This window comes from Staurois parvus, unplaced genomic scaffold (genome assembly GCF_062004578.1).
Source record: "Staurois parvus isolate SC_StPar_1 unplaced genomic scaffold, SC_StPar_1.0 ptg000006l, whole genome shotgun sequence".
NCBI lineage: Eukaryota > Metazoa > Chordata > Amphibia > Anura > Ranidae > Staurois > Staurois parvus.
Window position 1 is genome coordinate 8175270 of NW_028317802.1, and position 23721 is coordinate 8198990.

Genomic DNA, 23721 nt, shown 5'->3' on the forward strand with positions numbered 1-23721 from the left:
ATAACAGCATAGGATAAAATGTAAGCAATCATTTAATTCGGATGATGCTCAGCATTCAGAGCCAGGGTGATGTCAAACGTTGTTTTTATACTTAGAAAATACAAGACTGTGTTGCTTTACTACAGACTTTAAAGTGGAACTACACTGCATGTAAGCACCACAAAGCAAAAGGCTATTTCATTCATTTGTAATATTCAAAGCAAACGCTCCCATCCATCCATGTCTCCATGTTGTATTTTCCTGAGAAAATCACTTTGAAAAACACCCCCATAGCATTTCTGGCAGTGGCCATGTTGAGTAAGGGCAGGTGATTCATGTAGCATGGGCTTCCTGGAATCCATCTGCCCTTAGCTCAAGCATACAAGCAGGAGGGCATGGTTAGCTGGGAAAACTCCTCCTCCCTTCCAAAAGACTCCTGAGATGTATGAGACCAGGAAGTAACTGGAGAAATGTAAAAACAAAATAGTTTAAAACATGAAATATGATATAAGTTCCTATCTGTATACTAATGCTAGCAGCATAAGGACTAAAAATAGTCAATGTTGATTGAGAGAGTAAAGTTCCACTTTACCTACTTTTACCCCCTTCATGACCAGGCCATTTTTTGCTATTCAGCACTGTGCTACTTCAACTGGCAATTGCTCGGTCATGCAGTACTGTACCCAAATGAAATGTAATTATTTATATAATTATTTTTTAAAAAATAGAGCTTTCTTTTGTTGGTATTTGATCACCACTGGGTTTTTAATTTTTTGTTATATACATTAGGAAAGATTGAAAATTAAAAAAAAGATTTCTGCTTTCTGTTAATAAAACATATCCAATAAAATAATTGAAAAATCTAATTTCTTCATAACATGTCTACATGTCTTTAATGAAAAAATAAAAAAAAAATCCCAATAAGTGTATATTATTGATTTGTGTGAAAGTTTTAGCATCTACAAACTAATAAGAGGTGTGGCACAATGTTTTATAAAATAAAATGAATTAAATACAATTTTTTCACAATATGTTTTAACATACTGTCACCAGTGCAGTACATCATCATCATATGACTGGTGTGGTAGTGATCAGAAAACCCAACTGGTGACAGTATGTAGAAAATAATAATAATTTTTTATTCAGTTTTTTAAACATTTTTTTCTTTTTGCAACATTTAATTTTCTTTTTTTACTATTTACATTCTGTCATTGCTTATGATGATCATTATTTAAGCAATAGTTTCAGCTGTCAGCTTTCTTTTGGTTGTGATCTGTGATTGGCTACAACTAATCACATGGTACAGGTTGCCAGGTGCCATGTGATTGCTGTGGGCCAATCACAGATCACAACAGTAAAGCAAACTGTGAATGAATGGAAAGCCATTCATGATAGGTTGTTTACATTGTTATCACGTAATCACTATAAGCAATCATAGCTATCACATGATACCCAGTTACCTGTTACCAGTAACAGTGATCTGCTGTATCTGGTGTACACAGCAGTTACAAAAGGGGCACGTTTCATGCTCCCAAACCAGGCACAATCTTGTATATATATGTGAGCCCACACATGCTGCCCTGTCACAGTAGATGTACTGTGATGGGGTGGCAAGTAGTTAAATCATATTTAAACCCAAGAACAGTCTATCAGTCCTTGGATGTGATGGTAGTTTTAATTTTTTTTAGACTCTTTACCCTTTATTTTCACCTGGTGATCTTGCCAGTAACACACTTCTTGTTCTATATGGGAACATTTGCTAACTGTACTTTAACCGCTTCCCCTCCGTCCTATAGCAGAAATACTGCTACACGGCAGCTGGGGTGCGCAAAATCACACACACACACACACACACACACACATATATATATATATATATATATATACACAGTTGCAAGAAAAAGTATGTGAACTCCTTGGGATTACGTGGAGTTTTGCATGAATTGGGCATAAAATGTGCTCTGAACGTCATCTAAGTCACAACAATAGAAGAACACAGTCTGCTGAACATAATACTACACAAACATTAGATGTTGCCATAGTTTAATTGCACATAACATGTAAACATTCACAGTGCAGGGGGGAAAAAGTATGTGAGGCCCTAGCTTAATTACTTCTCCCAGAGCTAATTGGAGCCAGGAGTGAACCAACCTTGACTCCAATCAGTGTGATGATATTGGATGTGTTGCTGACAGCTGTCCTGCTCTTAAAAAACACACACCTGTTTTGGGTTTACTGGTTTCAAGAAGCACTGTCTGATGTGAACCATGCCTCGCAGAAAAGAGCTCTCAGAAAACCTACGATCAAGAATTGTTGACTTGCATGAAGCTGGAAAGGGTTACAAAAGTATCTCCAAAAGCCTTGATGTTCATGTGTCCACTGTAAGACAGACTGTCTACAAATGGAGAAAGTTTAGCACTGTTGCTACTCTCCCTAGGCGTGGTCATCCTGTAAAAATGACTGCAAGAGCACAGCGCAGAATGCTGCATGAGGTAAAGAAGAATCCCAGATTGTCAGCTAAAGACCTACAGAAATCTCTGGCACATGCTGACATTTTTGTTGACACATCTACAATAAGGAAAACATTAAACAAGAATGGAGTACATGGGAGGACACCATGGAGGAAGCCATTGCTGTCTAAAAAGAATATTGCAGCACGTTTGAAGTTTGCAAAAGAGCACCTGGATGTTCCACAGCACTACTGGCATAATATACTGTGGACAGATGAAACCAAGATTGAGTTGTTTGGGAAGAACACACAACACTATGTGTGGAGAAAAAAAGGCACAGCACACCAACATCAAAACCTCATCCCCACTGTAAAACATGGTGGAGGGAGCATCATGGTTTGGGGATGCTTTTCTGCCTCAGGGCCTGGACGGATTGTTGTCATTGATGGGAAAATAAATTCCAGAGTTTATCAAGACATTTTGCAGGAAAACGTACGACCATCTGTCTGCCAACTGAAGCTCCGCTGAGGATGGGTGATGCAACAGGACAATGACCCAAAGCATACAAGTAATTCAACAAAACAATGGCTGCAACAGCACAGAATACGCCTTCTGGAGTGGCCCAGTCAGAGTCCTGAAATCAACCCGATTGAAATGCTGTGGCATGACCTTAAGAGAGCGATTCACACCAGACATCCCAAGAATATTGCTACACTGAAACAGTTTTGTGAAGAGGAGTGGTCCAAAATTACTCCAGATCGTTGTGCAGGTCTGATCTGCAACTACAGGAAACGTTTGGTTGAGGTTATTGCTGCCAAAGGAGGGTCAACCAGTTATTAAGTCTAAAGGTTCACATACTTTTTCCTCCCTGCACTGTGAATGTTTACATGCTATGTGCAATTAAACCATGGCAACATCTAATGTTTGTGTAGTATTATGTTCAGCAGACTGTGTTCTTCTACTGTTGTAACATAGATGACGTTCAGAGCACATTTTATGCCCAATTCATGCAAAACGCCACGTAATCCCAAGGGGTTCACATACTTTTTCTTGCAACTGTATATAATATATATGTGTGTGTGTGTGTCAATCACTGGGTCCCGGCTGGTGATTCCCCACCGGCACCTGGCGATCACCGAGTATTATGGACGGGGGAGAGATCTGTATAGCAGAGCCATGCAAAGCAGTGTGCTTACACAGACAGCACACAGTAAAACAGCACACAGTTAACCCTTTGATCATCCCACATGTTAACCCCTTCCTGCCCAGTGTCATTAGTACAGTGTCAGTGCTTTTTATTAGCACTGATCACTGTATTGGTGTCACTGGGGATATCAGTGACAGATAATCAGTTCTCCCGCAGTGTCAGAATGCGCGCCGCAGTCCCGCTATAAGTCGCTGATCGCCACAATTACTAGTATACAAAAAAAAAATCCAACATATATACCACAATTTGTAGTAGCTATAACTTTTACTGTAACCAATTAATTTACACGTATTGGGATTTTTTTTTAGCAAAGACATGTAGCAGAATACATTTTGGCCTAAATTTATGACGAAATTTGATTTTTTTAATTTTTTTACTGGACATGTTTAACCACTTGCCTACCAGGCACTTATACCCCCTTTCTTACCAGGCCAATTTTCAGCTTTCAGCGCTGCCGCACTTTGATTGACAATTGCGCGGTCATGCAACATTGTACCCAAATTAAATTTTGATCATTTTTTTCTCACAAATAGAGCTTTCTTTTGGTGGTATTTAATCGCCACTGGGCGCTTTACTTTTTGCGCTATAAATTAAAAAAAGTGCAAAAAATTTAAAAAAAAAAAAAAAGTTTATTTGTTTCTTTTATAAAATTTTTCAAACAGGTATTTTTTCTCCTTCACTGATTTGCATTGATGAGGCGGCACTGATGGGCACTGATAGGCGGCACTGATGGGCACTGATAGGCAGCACTAAAGGGCACTGATAGGCAGTACTAATGAGGTGGCACGGATAGGCGGCACTGATAGACAGCACTAATTAGGGGTCACGGATAGGCGGCACTGATATGCAGCACTGATAGGCGGCACTGATAGGTGACACTGATGATGGGTACTGATAGACGGCACTGACTGGCATCACTTCTGCGCACTGACTGGCGGCACTGACTGGCACAACCCCTGGGCACTGACTGGTGGCACTGACTGGCAGCACTGCTGGGCGGCACTGGTGGGCGGGCACAGGTGGGTGGCACTGGTGGGCACAGGTGGGTGGCACTGGTGGGCACAGGTGGGTGGGCACAGGTGGGTGGCACTGCTGGGCACATGTAGGTGGCACTTCTGGGCACAGGCAGAGTGGCACAGGTGGGGGCACTGCTGGGCACAGGTGGGGGCACTGCTGGGCACAGGTGGGCGGGGCTAGTGGGCGCACTGCTGGGCGGAACTTGCGGGTGTCACTGCTGGGCACCGATCATCAGGGCACTGATCATCAGTGCCCTGATGATCGGTGCCGATCCCCGCTCTGACAACTGCCGGTTCTCGGCAGTACTTTCCTCACGATCTGACAGCGTGAGGAAAGTGCAGCCGAGAACCGGCACTTGCATTTCCCTGTGATCAGCGTGTCATTGGACACCGCTGATCACGTGGTAAAAGGCCGGTGGGATCGGCCTTTCACCACATCACGTGATCAGCTGTGTCCGTAGGACACAGCGATCACGGAGATCGCCGGGTGCGCGCCCCCTGGGGCGCTCAGGAGAGCGCGTTCTGGGAGGACGTCATATGACGTCCACTCAGAACTGGCCGGCCGCGGTGAAGACGTCATTCGGCTATGCGCGGTCGGCAAGAGGTTAATAGCAAATAGTCAAAAGTATTGTTTTTTTCTCAAAAAGCTCAAATAGTAAAATAACGCAGAGGTGATCAAATTCCACCGAAAGAAAGCTCTACTTGTGGGAAAAAAGGACATAAATTTCATTTGAGTGCAGCGTTGCATGACCACATAATTGTCAGTTAAAGTAGTGCAGTGCCTTATCGCAAAAATGGCCTGATCAGGAAGGGGGGTAAATCCTCTGGAGGGCAAGTGGTTAAAAGAAAAACTGAAACAGGAGAGGACTACTTGAAACTCCCTCTTTCTTCTTGTAAATTATATAGGGTCCTGTAGTTTTCAGAACAATATAACTGATAACAGTGCAGCACAGGAATTCAGGAAATTATCAGCTGATAAGATTTCAGGAAGAATCAACAGTTTTTTTGCACTTATCTAAAAGGTATACCAAAACTCTTTCAATGGTATGTGTATTAGGCCAGAAAGTAGTAAATACGAGAAGAATTTTGTTGGGGTTAACATATCTTTTAAAGTGAGTAAGTCACCACTTTACACATACCAGATACAAACATAAAGTAAGTGCAGACAATGAGCACTTATTGAAGCTCCTTTAAATTAAAAGAAAAGCCTAAAGCAGGGTATACACAGGCAGAAAATCAGCTGGTTCAGCAGGAAGCTGATGTGTACTGCTGTCTGTTCAGTAGAAGCTGGAGGAAGTGGCTGTGGGGGATGGAGTGGTAGGAGGAGTGGAGGAGATCGGCAGTTAGGTGAGGGTGGGGTAGGCTTCCCTGAAGAGATGGGTTTTCAGGGTGCGCCTAAAGGTGAGGAGGGTAGGTGACAGTCTGATGGATTGGGGTAGTGAGTTCCAGAGGATGGAGGAAGTCCTGGAGAAGTCCTGCAGTCGGGCGTGGGAGGTGGAGACCAGGGAGATAGAAAGTAGGAGGTCTTGTGAGGAGCGAAAATTACGGGTTGGGTGGTATTTGGGTATCAGGTCAGTGAGGCAGTTTGGGGCAGCATTATGAATGGCTTTGTATGTCAGTGTTAGTAGTTTGAATTTGATGCGTTGTTCAATTGGGAGCCAGTGGAGGGAATGACAGAGGTGGGTGGCAGAAGAGGAGCGGTTGGTAAGGTGGATGAGTCTGGCCGCTGAGTTCAGGACTGACTGAAAAGGGGATAGTCTGTGATGAGGTAGGCCGGTGAGGAGGGAGTTGCAGTAGTCCAGGCGTGAGATAATGAGGGAGTGAACGAGTTGTTTAGTAGTGTCTGGGGTTAGGAACGTACGTATTTTGGAGATGTTACGGAGGTGGAGCATGCATGAGCTGGCTAGCGATTGGACATGGGGTTGGAAAGACAGGTTTGAATCTAGAGTGACACCTAGCACTTTGGCTTGCGGGGTGGGACTGATGGTGGCGTTGTTGGTCGTGATGGAGAGGGGGGGGGCGCGGGCTGGGGGGAAAATTAGGAGCTCGGTTTTTGAAAGGTTCAGTTTGAGGAAGTGCAGCGACATCCAGTCTGCTATGTTGTTCAGCAGGTGGGTGATACGGGCAGAGACTGAAGGGGTGAGTTGAGGGGTGGAGAGGTAAATTTGCGTGTCATCGGCGTAGAGGTGATAGTTGAAACCGTGAGAGTGTATCAGTTTGCCAAGGGATGAGGTGTAGATGGAGAAGAGAAGGGGCCCGAGGACAGAGCCTTGGGGGACCCCAACAGAGAGGGGGAGAGAGGGGGAGGTGGTAGCGTTATAGGTAACGCTGAAGGAGCATTGGGAGAGATAGGAGGAGAGCCAGGAGAGAGCGGAGTCTCTGATGCCTGGTCAGTGTAGTTTATCGAGGAGGAGGGGGTGGTCAACTGTGTCGAAGGCCGCGGAGAGGTCAAGGAGTAAGAGGACTGAGTAGTGGCCATTAGCTTTGGCGGTTAGCAGGTCATTAGTGATTTTGAGTAGGGCGGTTTCGGTGGAGTGTAGGGGACGGAAGCCAGACTACTGGATTGAGGAGGTTGTTGTCAGTGAGGTGGGAGCTTAGGCGATTGTAGATTAAGCGCTCAAGGAGCTTGGAAGTGAATGGCAGCAGGGAGATGGGTCTAAGGTTGTTTAGGTCAGTGGGGTCCAAGGAGAGTTTTTTGAGTATGGGGGTGATGTGTGCGTGCTTTGGGGGGAGGGGAATGCACCAGTAAAGAGGGAGAGATTGAAGATGTGGGTGAGGGAGCGTAGGATGGAGGGGGAGGGTGCCCGGAGGAGTTGTGTGGGGACAGGGTCAAGGGGGCAAGTGGTGAGGCGGGCTTCTGAGAAGACCTTGGTGACCTCTTCAGTGGTGGCAAGGCTGAAGGAGCAGAGTGTTGGGGGGGTTATGGTGTGTGGGATGTTAAGGGTGGTGGGGGGCAGGGCGGTTGCGAGGTCAGAGGAGGGGAGAGTTGGAGGGGTTGTAGTGGGAGGGAGGCTAGGTGGGGAGGTAGGTGGAGCATTGGCAATGTTCTTACGGATTGCGTCGATCTTATTTTGGAAGTGAATGGCAATCTCGTGGGCATTAAGTGAGGTACTGGGTGGGGGTGGGGGGGAAAGAGTAGGGAGTTGAAAGTGGAGAAGAGCCGACGAGGATTGGAGGAGAGGGTGTTGATGAGGGTTACGAAGTAGGTTTGTTTGGCAGCGTGTGGGAGGAGGTGTAGGTGAGGAAGGCGGATTTGTAGAGGGAGAATGCTTGAGGGGATTTGGTTTTGCGCCAGAATCGTTCCAGCGCGCGACTGCGTCGTTTAAGATGTTTAGTGTGGTCGTTCTGCCAGGGTTGAAGCGGTCGGGGTCTAATGCTACGTGTGGTTAGGGGTGCTAAGGAGTCTAGGACAGCTGATAGCATGTTGTTATACGCAGCAGTGGCCAGGTCAGGCCATGACAGTGGAAGGATACTGTCGTACAGACAGTCAGCTGCAGAGTGGAGAGGGGCCGGGTTCAGGTTAAAAACAACAGAATGTGTATACACTGCTTTAGTCTAACTATTCCTAAGAAATGTTCCCTCTGTCCTCCTCCTACTTATCCTGCCAAAGCTGTATAAAAAGATCTGTCTACTTATCTATTTTTTATTCACTCCAGTCCGGTCACATGATCCAGCAGCTCCAGGTCTTCTGTGTCAGTGAGCAGCTGCTGCAGAGGAGAGGAAGGAGCGCCAACAATGGCTGGGCCATGAAAATGATGCCAGGGCTCCCAGACTTTACAGCCTTTGTTGAATACTGCCTTGTACACATGAAGCCCGAGCTGCAGGACTCCTAACACATGCGCATGCACAATGTCTTGCAAAGAGATCCTGAAACGTCTAAATCCCAAATCCCAGGATCCACTTTCCAAGATCCTGCATAAGAGACCTGCAGCATGTCTACTCATGCGCCAGGACCATGACCTCATCCTGGTCAAGATTGGGATTTAGGCAAAAAAGAAAATGTAATATAAATTCCAGTTGTAAATTTTGCACCCAGTATTCTTTGATTGAAAAATTGTCCACTGGACAGCACCTGCATCCAGTCAGATGCAGCTGCTGTTCAAATATTCTGACAGTCACTGGTTGTGGCTATCAGAATACAATAGCCACAGTGGGAGATTCCTCCATCTGCGCTATATACTGTGGATGGGGCAATCTGTTCAATTATTTTTAATCAGCCTCTTTTATGTGTATACCCCTTTCATAAGTAAGGCCTTTTCTATCGGTCCTCACCTTCAGTACAGCATGTAGAGTGACAGCTTGCAAAGCAACACATGTAAAGACTGTGCTGTATTGTGACATTACAGACACTGTCAGAATCAAGGTTACCACTCACTCTGTAGGTCCAGACAAGAAGTCTGAGAAGGCTTGTGGTCACCGTAGTTGGTGGAATGATTCACAGTTTTGGGGCAAGTAGCTCAATGTGCCTTTCTTCCGTTGGACTGGCACTATGTCCTGACACCTGAGCTTTTTTTCTGGACCCTAGAAGTCATAAAACATAATGCAGATTTTGGATTGTGTCCCTGGGAATTTGTGCCTACAGAGCATTTGTGTGATCAGGTAGTAATGTTGGATAATACCTGGATAACTTCCGGTTATCGCTTAGCCAATTACTGATGCGTTTCGTCACTTCCGGACTTATTCATAGGGACTTCCTATGAATAAGTCCGGAAGTGATGAAACACGTCAAAGATTTGCTAAGTGATAACCGGAAGTGACGGACCTTGGAACCGGAAGTGACACTGACTGTCCAAGAGCGAGGAGCGGCAATTTGTGAGAGCATTGTACGGTCTTCCCTCTCTGATACTAACGACACATGGAGGTTTTTATATCTTTGGGCTTATTTTAACTCATTATCTTGTAAGTGAGATTCTGTGGGCAGAGATTAAATGATTTTAAATGGTACTGCACCATGTCGGCGTCTATCTTTTTTCTTTTATGTGATGTCTGTGGAGAGTCAATATCAGAGACAATAATATTGGAGAATTTGAACCATTCTTGGGAGAAATCGATTTGTGATATGAGAAAACACCTTTACTCTGGAAGAATATAAATATATACAAAAGCGCATTTGCCAACCATGAGAGTGGGAGGCAAATAAATTTGGTGAGTGCACACCTGAAGGGGGAGCACGGCACATTGAAGATATTATTTAATCAGTCACGTGGTGATTTTTTTGGCAATTATGATTTAATTCACATGGTGATTACAGAAGGACCTTTGATGTACGGACTTTTTTGATTATCACTTTATCATTTACAGAGCACTGCACTTATATTTTGTTATTAAAGAATATGATTTGTTTATAATTTTTTACAGTGGAAAGTGGCAGCTGAATGTTTATTTGTTTTGCAGTATACCCATGATATCTTTATAGCGCAGTTTGTATTTAGAAAGGTCATTTCTTTTTGACCTAGAGAAATACGGTGATTTGTATAGTTGTATTTATTTATTGATTGCTATATAGCACTTAGTTGAATTCACTAGCGCTGGTGACTAATTATACCTCCCCTATTATTATTGACAACCGCATTAGTGAGACCATCCGGATGGTTTAATTTTAATTGTGTTTTATTAGGTAGAAATGTTGTAGATTTCACAATTGGAAAATGTCATTACCTTTTTTATATCACTATCAATAAAGATTTGTCACATTGTTGTATAAAAGTTGCTCTGCTTGGGTGATTAATTACCTGCTTTAGCAGTCTGTGCCTATCACAGCTGCTCCTCTTTTTGATTCGGAATGACAAAAACAGTCCCCTTCTTCTCAAATCACAGGATTGGTGCTTTAAGCACAGTTTTGCTTTAGTGTTTACCCTCTTCCGCTTCAGGGATCTTCAGTGTCTAGCCTGTTGGGCTCTACACAGCTGCTGTGCTAAAGGTCTCATAGGTGGCTCTTCTTCTTCTGTGTAGGAATACCTTTGTTCATTCCTTTGGAAAGGCCATGCACCAGTGGGACATACAGTAAAATAAAGGAGCAGGGTCAGATAAATAAAAAAAATAATAACACACTTGGGGACACTTGGTATCTCTTCCTATTTTTACAGCGTGATTTGGGTCTGGACGAACCTTTCCCCATCCTGCACCCTCACTAGTCAGCGGCATCCAATTTATTGGATCTTGTTAGCCTGAGCGAGGACCACTAAGGCGTATTGTCTGCTGTATACCGTATATGGAACTACAAATGAACCTTATAGTCCGCTATTCAGGTGGCTGCAGAGAACTAAAATAACTTTATTTAACAAGGCATCGATAAAAGTACAATATAGACATCCCAAGTATTGATGCTTACAGGTGGAAACAAGAACCACATCTGCATGGAATACATCATTTTACAGAAAAGGGTGCACAATATAATGTGTGTTGTTAATTATATAATACCTATATTGTCTTGTATTTTCCAGAAAATGTAAAAAGTGGAAAGAAAAAAGGTTGAAAAAAGTGGTACATTTGGTCCACTAAGTTTCATGGTAGATAAAAAGCAAGAGGGTGTTCTTGGTACAAAGTCTATGTGGGCAACAAAGTGGCCAGTTGCCAGGAGAAAAAAGTAGGGTAAGTTATACAGTGTATGAAAGATAAGTGGAATAAAGGGACAAGTGTACCTGCACTTACGTCTCATGTGAGGATGGAGGAGGGCCATGTAGAAAAAGCAGTGACCTGGTGGCTAAATGTTATTTAAGCTACTGTGAGTCTTGTAAGTCCTCTCAGATGTCACTTCAGCTCTCATTATAGTAGGTATAGTAAGTATCACTAAGTATAGTCAAGAAGAAACAAGAAAAAGAATGGTGCACCTTGACTGTGCACTGCCTTAATTATATGTGTTGGCGCTATATACGTCCTGTATAATAATAATAATAATAATAATAATATGTAGTTATGTGGTTGTGGGGGCATAATGACAAAAATGGCTGTAAAATGTAGTCAATGTGTACATTATTTTTTTTAACTTAATGTGCTTAATAACTACATATTTTCTTTCTTTCTAGATCCATCTGCTTTCCTCCACAAATATGGTCACCTGGCTCTTGTTTAGGTAAACAAATAATTGGTGGCCACAGTGGCCATGACTTCCTCTGACAATGAACAGCTGGACATTGCAGATTGGCTCTCTGCCATCCACCTTGAGAGATACCAGGACAGCTTTAGGCAGCATGGGTACCATAGAGTCAAAGACATTCTTTCCGTGGACAATGACGTACTTCAGAAAATTGGTGTTGGAGCAACAGGCCATAGAAAAAGAATAATGAGCCGATTGCGGCATGTTTCTGGAGAATCAAACTCATTACCAACTTTACGAAACATTGAGAAGACTAATTCCCAGGAATACCCTCACATATCTGAAAAAGATAATGCTATTAATAATAAAAATAACAGCAATGAAAAAATTGGTGATTTGGAATTGGCTGTCAAACCAGTACCAAAACCTAGGACAGTATTTAATAAATACAATCCAAATGCTACAAAAGAAGCTAGCATATATGCCGTACAATCACCTGTTTCTTTAGACAGTTATTCAAGTGTTGCTAGAAGGTCCTCTCTGCAGGAAACAGTTATTCCAAGGGGAAACAGTTTAGATACAGAGAACTGTAATTCATGTATGGAGTCGAAGCCAGGAGGGGTGGAGCTGGAGGCTGGGATTCCTAAGAATACATCCGCTGAGGCTGGGAAACCATTTCATCCCATTCCTTCTTTGCCTATGCGTCAGAACAAAGAAAGTCTACAGCCTGGATCCTCTTACCAGCAACACAGGACTCAGATGGAAGCGGATACTATGCAGTGTTCCCCGTTATCGAGCTTGTCTTCCTTTGCTGGAAATGAAGAGGAAGTCACCTCCTTTTCAACCAATCCTTCTTCTCCACAGGAAACACTAACAATGATATCCAATGAAATCTATTCTGGGTTTGGTTCCAGGACTGGCTGTGTCAGCTGTGCCCCAGACGCTGAAGCCCCACAAATACATATAAACCCTCCTGACATGATTAATCAAGAAACATCATCAACAAAAGAACGAAAGAAGTAAGTATACTTTGTTCAATATCCTACCTTATATGTTGTTATAATGCGTAAACCTTAAAGGATGTTCTTGTTTCCAATATTCTAAGAAGCATTACATGCATTTATGTAGCACAATTTATTTACTAAATTACTAAAGTAGCTTCAAATTATATTATGAATTGATGGCAAATATAAGTGCAATTAAACTTAACTTAAAATAAATGTATTACTGTTTTAAAAAAAAATGTCACTTCATCATTATTTGGAAATATATTTAAAACCTTGGAAACATCTTGCATTGCAAAGTTTCTTAATGAGGTCAAAAGGTAAAATAATTTTAATAGTTAAAATCAAGAAATGTGATATCATTTTTTTCCCCTGACTTTCAGGAAATGTATAAATCACAGTGTGTACGTATTTATGTAGAGAGGATATATGCTGCAGCTGTCTATATAAAAGTGTTAGATCCTAGAGTGGGTAGGAGACTTTAAAATTAATGCAGACCAAAGCACAAGAGGAAATACCTTTCTGATGTAGAAACATGTTTGTGCTTGTGTTGGTTCTTTAAATTAATCCTTTGTGTAATCTTATGTAATCTTAAAAGAGTGATTTACAAAAGTCCTGAACAACCTACAGCTCTTCTGCTGGTTTGAGAACTAAACATGCCTGCATGCCGCGCCTTGTTGGCAGGACATGTTGGTAATTTGAGTTCTTGACTACCTGGAGGACCACTGGTTATATGACCTTCATTTTGGTGAGGTAAAGCACAACACATGGTGCATACTGTTTTGGTGGCATTGTTGATGTTATAGCCATTATTATTGTTGGGGTGATAAATAAAAAAATTATGGCATAAAAGCTGGTTAGGAAGAGGTTAATGTGTGTGTGCTCAGATAATAGTAGTGGGAACTCTGGGTTATTACAGATAAGTATGTAGAGGGAGCCAACCATGGAAGTCTAAGAGAGTTTCCTGGAGCCAGTGGTTGAGGAAAGGGTGGAGATTACTTTACAGCTGGATTCAGACAATTGAAGGAAGTCTTGACCTTGCTGAAATTATAATAATGACTTTACATAACTCATTAAAGGCAATAGCTAGGCAATGCTTGCTTTCAGGGGAGCAAAATCCACAGGCTCATTTTATCTGATGCAGTAAAGTTTAGTTTTTGTAGCGTCCACTCCACCATTACATGCATGGATAATAGATACTGCTGCAGCATGAACAGGGTGGATGCATAGTTTGACTAGCATTTAAACCTGATTAGTGGCTGCTTCATTTAGATCACCACCGATGAGGAATTCATCTCAAAATCCAGCCCAAATGAGGAATTCGCCTTCACCGACTCCAGCTGGGATACGAGATGGAGTTTCATCAAGGCCTGCACCTGTAGGGATTTCATCATCACCAACTGCTTCCAGAGTGAGAACATCTGCTCCAGGGAGACAGGTGCCAGCTAGCTATCAAGGTCATCTTCCACCCAACCAGAAAAAAAGCATTATACCTGTTACTTTTTCAACTGCTTCTCTAAGACCAAATCCAGTAGGAGATTCTGGATCACCAAGACTTTCACGAACAGGACATGCATCTTTTCCACGACCTTCTCCGATTGGACATTCTGCCTCTCCATTGCTGCCCCGTGGGAAGAGTTCGCCTCCAGAAGTGGCAGACACAACAAAGAATGATGTCTCTGCTATAACAAATCCTGCATCTGCAAAGCAAACAAAGAAAAAACAGATGACAGGACGTCAGGATGTAACAGGAAATGCATCACTGCAGAGACAAAGGTCTGTTACAAAGAACAGATCTGCAGCTGACGTCAAAATTGGTTCCATGGGATCTCCCCTGACAGCAAAAGACATGCCACACAGGCCAACACCAGTTGGAAATGCAGGTACTTCCAATACACCATCAGGTAATGTTCCATCTCAGAAATCATTTCTGATGAGGTATACCATTCCTGCAAGGCTACCAATTACAAAGAATGCCCTCACAACGCATACAAGTGCACTTAAACCAATTTCTCCAGCATGCCTAGATGTATCTCAGGATGTACATACGAAAAATATAGCAAATGCTACTGATAATTGTGAATCAAAAAGACCATCTCCAATGGGAATGTCACCATCTTCTACTCTCAAAAAATCATTTGTTGGAAAGTCTGCTTCATTTATTTCTTCACCCAGAAAAGCAGTAAGTGGTCTTCCTACACCAAAATCAAAGGTTGGAGACAGTGCTCTCTCACAAAAAGGGCCTCTTGAAACTACTGCTAAACCAAAAATAAAGCCAGCTGGATGGATGCCAAGGACAAAATGTATAGGGATTGCAGCCACACAAAAAGTAAAAGTTACAAAAAACGATTTATCGCCCCAGCCAATAGAAGCAGAACAATGCCCTGCTGAAAGGACAAAAGCAAAGGGAAGCAAGTTTTCACTGAAGCAGAAACCAGCAGAAAAATATGGATTATCAATACAGAAATCTGCAGGAAGCGTAACTTTCCAGAGGCCAAAGCAAACAGGAAACACTGGTTCCCAAACAGCTAAATGCAGGAATGTTGTGTCAAGTACAAAAAACTCACAGCAGAGTGTTACTGTGCCAAGGCCACTAGGGAATGCTGAAGTAGCAAGGACCGCAAGCACCTCCACCATATCGCTTTCAAAAGTGATTAAAAAAACTCCTATATCAAGAGCAAAGCAGAATGACACTACTACTAATACTGTCACACCAAGACCACAAACATTGGGAAATAAATCAATACCCTCTAAATCAAAGAGTTCACCTAATTATGAAAAGCCTTCTGAAAGCATTGCACGAACTCCACCGAAAAAATTAGCCAGCCAGCTTTTGCCTAGGTTGCCATTTATGCAGAAGAAATCTCCAAAAATGACTATTATGAAAAGTTCTGTTTCCAGAGCAGAGGAGAATAGTTATTTTGTGTGTTCACCAGGGTGGAAAGTTGCTCCTAATGTAACAGGAGTAGAGGAAACTGATGTGACAGATCCAGTGCAGGACTTCCCTCCAGTAGAGGACAGTCTTGATCTACATAACACATTTTCAGACACATGGGATACAAGCTTAACAGAGGAGTCTCTGGAGGCAGCACTTAGGGCAAATGCAGCTATATTCAGGCCAATACAGGATGAACATTTAGTCCTTGTTAGGCCAAGGCTATTGGGATCTCATATAAGTGATGAGTACCTTGAGCAAAAATACCGGATTTCCAAAGCTAAAGATGGTAAATGATGAAACTTTTAACAGTATTGATGGACAGAAAGCATTTTACATCTCAAAACACCGAACACCTTATTTGGTGTGCATGTGTTCCAATTTCCAGTGTTTCCAGTTTTCTTTTTTAATGTTACTGCTTGTAGGATTCCTACAACTGTCTGCAAAATGTCTCCTTAAGTGTAGTATACTCTGCCTCCAGTGGAATTTATTGAAGTTCCTAACATAGAAGGACCCTGGAAAACCCTTGCATTTGCCTGGTGATGTGTAATAGTGGTGCCTGTTTGGTCGTTTTCAGCTTTACAGCAATGGGTTTTGGGTTAAGCATTGTGTTACACGAAGTGTGGCAAACAGAGAGGCACTTGGCAATTAGGATTTAGCTGCCTTGTAGCTATATTTCTCATCAACTGCAAACAGTGGATCTGCTGGGGCACAGAGCATGGAGACCTCACCCAAGCCCACATGGCCAGTAGGTGCAGATGTTTTCCTTCTTTCTAGCGAAATCTGAAACCCCTTTTTAATGTTGTTAGTATTGTTTTTATGGCCTTGAGGGCCTTTTCAGACTATGCATTGCAACATTTTGATGAAGCACATTATCATATGTTAAAGCGCATTAAGATAGACTATATGCTTTGTAGCGTGTTGCAGTGCATCTGTGTTGTTACTACTGTATGCACCACAATTCGCACCTCGCCTATGTAGCAATTCAGAAGTGTGAATGGGCCCTAAATGAAAAGTAATACTACACAAATATTAATATAGGTTTATAAAATATTTCCACTGGTTTATGCCATTGATATCAAGTGATCTGCCACTCATGCTGTTGAAAGATTTCTTGCCAAGAAAAACCTTATACAGGGGGCTAAAGGTAAAGCTTGCATTTTCGTACCCTCGTCCAAATTAAGTTAAAACTGTGACAGTAGTTAGGAGAATCATACCAGTTCCTACTTGATATATATCCATATATGAAGTCTATAAAACAGCTAGAGGAGGGGCATTCTGAGTTGAAATAAACCTGTCATGAGAGAGCTCAGCTGTTACCAAGGTTCTCAAAATACTACCTGCCTTGCTGCCATGCTGACTAACTAGCTTTCAGTCACTGATCTGGAACCAGCATGCAGATCAGGAATGTACAACAAAAGTAGGACGTTCTTATCTGAATATCTGTTAAAGCAAGAGGGTAGGATGGCATGAAAGCAGCTAGCATTTTCAGGAGGAGAGGAGGCCAATTCCAGCCTCCTTTTTTCTGTTATAAGTGACATGCCTGGACTGCATGCCCATTCATTCAGTCCAGCCATGTCCCCTATAAAGAGCCATTACCATTTTGTACACAGGTAAAAACTAGTCAACCAATTATGTCTGCCCTTTTCCATGATCCCCATTACACACAGCCTTTCTCACCCAGGATTCCTTGTAACCCCAGGTTTTCTCCAGAGATCACTAGAGGTAGCAATGAGAAATTATGCCTCTTGAATAAGTAACCACTTACACCAATGATCTTTTTGTCTCTAGAGTGACCGAATTTTGGCCGATTTCAAGAGATTTGTCCATCCGCCCTATATAGAATTGAGACTGTGAATTTTTTTTTTGTTTTTGTTCAGCCCACAGGCTGAATAAAAAACATTTCTAATGTATGGCTAGCTTTAGAGGGGGAATCTTCCCAATTACCACAAATGTAAGGAGCCTTTTGCCCAATGACCATCATGTTATTGTACCATGAGCTGTAGATATAGTATTTATTAGCAGGGGTTCTCTGAGACCAGAATGTTATTTCAAGGGTTCCCCCATGTTAAAATGGTTGAGGCCAATGAAAAACATTAAAGAAAGCCCTTGGTGCCATCCATTATTTGCCAAAATATAAGCTGCCCAAAGGACATTGGTTATTGGTGGTAGAATCATAGGTTACAGTGTGGTCCTGTTCTCTGTCTGGGCCTTTTAGCAGTGTTCACTACTGTGGAAAGCTCATTCCAGTGACTCTTTACAAAAGGATAGTAAAAAGAGGAATTACAATGTGAAATGTGCAGTAACCCAGGACAATCAATCAGATTTCTGTTTACTGTATTCCGATCAGTAAAACATGAATTCTTTTTGTTTTCTATGTTTTCCTTATTGCATTATTGGCCTATTCAGAACACAGTAGGGTTTCTTGCAGGTCTACCCTATGGACCCACTTTCCCACTGCTCCATTCCTCTGAGAGTCAGACCGTGAAGTCCTCCTCTTCATGTGACAGCATTCTAGGCGTAGGTCACATGCTCCCCCATACACAAAAACAAGGTGGAGTCTTCCATATGCTAACACTTTAAGTAGCTGTCATTGTAAAATATTTAATAAATTGAATTAAACAGAAAGCACTATCATAAAATCATATTACAAGAACTTATTCAATAGCTAAGTTGTATAATTATGCTTCCACTACTGGATAGTGGGGAGTCATTTAATACTATTTTTAGATTTTTTTAGAGCACTTGTTTTAACATATTAAGAATGAATCAATTTTATATTTTTGTAGCCTTTCTTGAGGGAAGATACAGCTGTGTAAAATATTTTTATTTTTAAATATTCAGAAATAATTTGTAAATGCTTTGTTCTTTTGTTGAGCACTTTTCCATTTTTGTGTCATTATTTGATACTTAAAAGGAAACTATAGCCTTTTTTAAAAGTCTTTTTAAGATAAATATGTGAATGTGATCAGTGTAATGCAGTATTGTTATCAATGAGTGTTAATGTAAAAAGAAAAAAAAAATCTTTCTTTGCGTAGTTTCTAAATATTACATATGCACACTGTGCTTTTTTCTTCATAGATTGTGATTTACTGCTCCTCTCTCTGAGTGCCAACTCAAGGATCAGGCCTAACTTGATCTCACAGAATAGATTCTCTGTAAATGTAAAGCTGAACTCCAGGCAAATATTAAAGCAATTCATTAAAAAATAGTATGTATTTTAAAATGCAACCTTTCTGTGTCAGACCCAGAACACAGTAGAGTCTGTCTGAGCAGTGCTCAGCCACTCATAGAAAGCGATGTATTCTGTCAAAGAATACAGAAGTTCCACCGATTGGCGTGGTGTCAGAGATTGTGACATCATCAGGCTGCCTTTGTGACTCAGCCAAGCAAGTCAAACAAATAAAAATGATCCGATTCCCCCAAGCTGCAACAGGATACAGCCATTTCCTGGCTGAAGGATGTCCAACATCTTCTAAGTCTATCCTCCCCAACCTTACTGTCCCTGAGTTGCTCCTTTCATTCATTGTGTTTTGGTACTTTCAGTCATGGAGGCTCAGCTGCACATGTTGGTGCTGCCAAGGTTAGTCGGCATGCAAGAACCAGTCCACTGATTGTATTAGTGTTGAGGGCTCTTAAAATGGGACTGCACTGCATCTGAGAGCCACAAACCAAAAATGCTGTTTCATTCATTGTTAATATTCAGAGCAAATGCACCCATCCCTCCATGTCTCCATGCTTTATTTTGCTGAGAAATCACTTTCAAAAACAGTCCCTAGCACTTCTGGCAGTGGCCATATTGAGTAAGGGCAGATGATTCATGTAGCATTTACTTCCTGGAATCCATCTGCCCTTAGCTCAGGCATTGGCTGAGCTGAGACTCCTGCCTTCTTTCCTGAAGACTGGCGGGATGTATGACATCATACATGATGGAAACCTGGAAGTAACTGAAGAAATGTAAAAAAAAGTTTAAATCAAGTAAATATGATATACATTCCTATCCATTTACTGATGCTAGCAGCATAAGGATTAAAAATAGTTCATGTTGATTGAGAGAGTAAAGTTCTGCTTTAAGAAGAGTACTGAGGCAGGGTGATGTCCCCCCACACAAATACACAACCATAATTTGCCTGTATTGCCTAGAGAAGCACAGGGACCAGAGGTGACATCTTTTTCTTCAGTAATCAGGATCACATGAAACATGAAAAGACTCACTTTGCTGTTGTGACAAGCCTGAGTTGCTGTTACAGGTTCCTGATAGGATGTAGATGGTCATCTGTTGCTCCATGTTACATCTGTCATCATAGTAATACATTCATACTAAGGAAATATAGGGAACATTAACATTTACTGCACCAGATATCATTATTACAGTTAATCTTTAACTCAGACTGTAATGTCCTTTCATTTTATCAGTTTTAATTTGATCTACTTTTAAACTAGAACTCTGCACTAAATGTTTTTTTTTCTAGTTCTGGATAGAGTGGGGAAGGGTTAAATTATCTGTCAGGTTTTAATTCCTGTCTGTCTCTCCACTGGGAAAAGGAAACCTTTCCATTTCAAACTCAGCAGAACAGAAATTTCCCAGTTCCAGTGACAACTGTCAAAGAAGTGATTTATTTTCACACAAAGGCAGAAATTAAAAAAGTAGCTCAGGTACTAGCTCTTCCCTACTCTAAAAAAAAAAAAGTTTTGGCTGGAGTATGTCCTTAGTCCCGAGGTCTGGCGCAGTTTTCTGGTTTCAACATATTTTATACTATTTTTATAGTCAGAAGCTTGCAGGGATCCAAACATTTCAGCTGTGGATCTCATGAACAGAGGCATGAACTACATGAACTACATTAATATATTCACTTTATTCCTGCCCAGACATATTGCAACTAGTCAGATAAAGAGTTGATTTACTAAAACTAGAGAGTGCAAAATCTGAGGCAAGAAACCAATCAGCTTCCAAAGCTGAAAGTGTTAGTAAACCCAGGACTATATCTGGTCTCCCACAGTATACAGAACATGGAAATGCAATTATTTAAGTAAATATAAACTGCTATATACCTTTTCTCATCAGCAGTTAGAGCGGTCTTTTGGCTTCTATCAGTGTTCAGCCAAGCAATGGTTAAAGCTTGTAGGAGGAGTTTTCTTTCTGCTCTAGGAGGATGGAAATCCCCTGACCTCTGTCTGGACAGTGCTGATTGGACCTGTGCTGATCACATGCACTCTCCCAAGAAAAACAAAACCTCTCTAACAATACACAGCAAACTGAGCATGTGAAATGCCTATGGTTCAGTCTTTCTTATCAGGAGATAAATGGTGGTCGCTTGAAAAAGGGGAGGAATGGAGAAGAAATGATCAAATAGCCTTTTTTACACAATGCAGATGATTAACTCCTTAGATTCCACAGTGAGTATAACAAGCTTGCTTTGCTGCATATACAGACTGATTGTACTGTTGTGGGTATAGTAATGCAGGCCATAGATGGGTCGTTTAAAGGCCAAATTTTCATCTGCACGAAAAATTGGCCGATATTCATGTCGTTAGTGGGGTCAGCCCGTCGGCCGTTTTTTGCGGATCTTCACATTTATTTTTATCGGTCATACTGGAAAATCCACGAAAAAAGCCAGTTTTTCGTGGACATTGGTGGCAGTATCAGCAACGGAGCCGACCAATAAACGGCCCGTCTATGGCCTGCCTAACACTTTAATTGAACAAGCTGAAGTTAGAAGCTGGTTGATTACCATGCACAGCTGTACCAGATTTTGCTCTCTCCAGTTTTAGTAAATCATCCCCATAGTCTTTTATCTTGAAATCTTTAAGATTGTTAAGCCTAACTGACTACAGTCAGCTGCAATCTTATTAAGTGTTGTAGGCCATTGTCCTTTGCAGAATATCTAATTGCTTTGTCTTACTCAAAAATCCATTGATGGTAAAAATAATATTCAAATGCAACTGTGCAGTTACTCCATTGAAAAGCTAAGCTTTTTTTTAAAAAAATAAAAATTTTTGTATCCAACACACTTCTAAGGCTAGTCAAATCTTTGCTGCTGACTAATGTATTCAAGCTGCCGCAGCTGTCTGTATACCCAAAGATTGCATCTGATGGGATGCTTTCACGGTTTAGTTGACAACTTTCCACCTTTCTCCTTTGATTTTCCATTCAAAGTTATTAGAGCTGGGCTGTGCCAACAGAGCCACCCATGGGTTGAATTTTGTCCAATTTAGCAGGAATCTGGTAAAGTTTGAGCCGTGTTTAGCCAGCTTAGGTGTGTGGAATGCCTGCTTCCCCTCTGTGCACTGTTTTCTTCCATGTGCTCCAACACCAATTCTGTACCCTTTAGTGGTATGGGAACTGGCAGATGGGACCACAGAGCAAAGACTAGTGTCATGGGACAGGTAAGTATTGATCCTTTACTTTACAAGCTGGATTTTTGCTTCTAATTTTAGGGGAGTCAATCTGATCTAAATTTTACAATGAACGAAGATGCAGTGCATAATTCAACCATCAGTTTGCTGTCATATCTGTTAATTCATTGGTTTGGGATTTTCTCCTCTTTGTTAGTAAACTTTTCTATGTTGTACAACGTGGACTCAGTTTATTTCTGTATTTTTCAACTTGTCCAATTGGCTTAAGAAGTTACACAATAAAAATGGTGAAAGCACTTTGTTGTATTCTTGTGATTATTTACTTAAAATTTGTCAAGTTTGCCTGTATGAATTACCTTATTCTGTGATGATCACTTTTATCATTGTGATGGAAGTTCAAAAAATAGATTTTTGTCAGAACTGTCTTCAATAGAGTGCAGAGTCATATAGAAAATATAGCAACCAATCACATTGTAAGAAACTGACTTCAGTAAAACAACTTCTGACTGCTATGGTTGCAATGGGTTACCGCACTTTGCATTTCAGCAATGAACAAAAGTAATTGTGAGATCTCTATTGCACTGCTCACTTGGCCCATGCCGCCATTATTCTTACTTTGCTCATCCTCATCCGCTGTCTCTTCTGGGTTCTTCTAGCGTGTCCCCCGATGTTCCCCTGATGATGCAGAGCAAGGTTTGTCCTCCACTGTCTGCAGTATGGAAGCCAGTCCCTCCTGGGATATTATACATACATATCCCAGGAAGCCGCAGGAGGAAAGACATGTCATTCTCATTTAGGCAAGAATGAAGGAGGGAGGGGGTGGGCTGGAGTAAGAAAAAAAGTAAAGGTCCATATTGAGCCACAAATTGTGTACCTTCTGGCTATGTCAGTCCCTCTGTGTGTGTTAGTGTTTCTAAGAGATGTAAATACAGACCTGTTGTTTGTGAAAACTCTAAATTGTTATGTTTGACAAGTAGGATATACTCTTTACTGAGAACCTGTATTCTGCATTGTGCTGATGAAGCAATAGAATAGTTCAAATCTAGTTGTACCCCGAGTTACATTGGCTTCAGGGGGTACTTCTGTTTCGTGTAACAAATGATTCATAACAATGTTTTTTAAAAAATGATGAGCAGTTTGGAAAATATTTGTATTCTGGGTTCTGGTTGTGGCCACATCATGGATAACTTGAAACTACATGATCTATACTAGGGGGAAACATCGACTTTTATAAAGTTCTATCCACTAAAATAAACGTGAGATAAACTAAGCTGAAAGGTCAAGACACACCTTATTTAAATAAAGATAATAACTCTTTCAAAATAAATTTTGTCCTGATCTTTAAAAGTTTTATCAATCTTTACAACTGTCAATTTACATTTTTTTTAAATAAATATAGTTTTATGCATTATTTCTGAGCATCTATTAGCTTCCACAAAGTTGAAAGGTCAAATGATTTTAGGTCTGTTTAATTTTTCTAGATGATGTTTTTAAAATGTTGTTTTATATGTGTCTTTTACTATTTAGACACAATTTTTCTTTGAAAATAGGCATTTAATATGTGATAAAGGATTCTTAAAGTACTGTGGATTTGCTAAAGAGACAACTCAACAGTAGCTACCTGCCTTTTGTCTCAGTTGTCTGATTTGACCATAGATGGCTGCATGAAAGAAAATCACTTAATTACCCCATCAACACAGTCAGTGTTGATGAAGGAATCTCTCCCGCTGAGCCATA

The 23721-nt window shown here is 41.3% G+C and overlaps 1 protein-coding gene across 2 annotated transcripts in view; it reads left to right on the forward strand.

The window, feature by feature from the left end:
- Positions 1 to 23721, forward strand: part of ARAP3 (ArfGAP with RhoGAP domain, ankyrin repeat and PH domain 3) — a 215320-nt gene that overhangs the window by 81401 nt on the left and 110198 nt on the right. For both annotated transcript variants that reach the window (XM_089653498.1, XM_089653443.1), the window contains exon 2: positions 11678 to 12707. In XM_089653498.1, the coding sequence (XP_089509624.1) occupies positions 11755 to 12707 (953 nt within the window). In that variant the 5' untranslated portion in view covers positions 11678 to 11754. The remainder of the gene's footprint in view (positions 1 to 11677; positions 12708 to 23721) is intronic.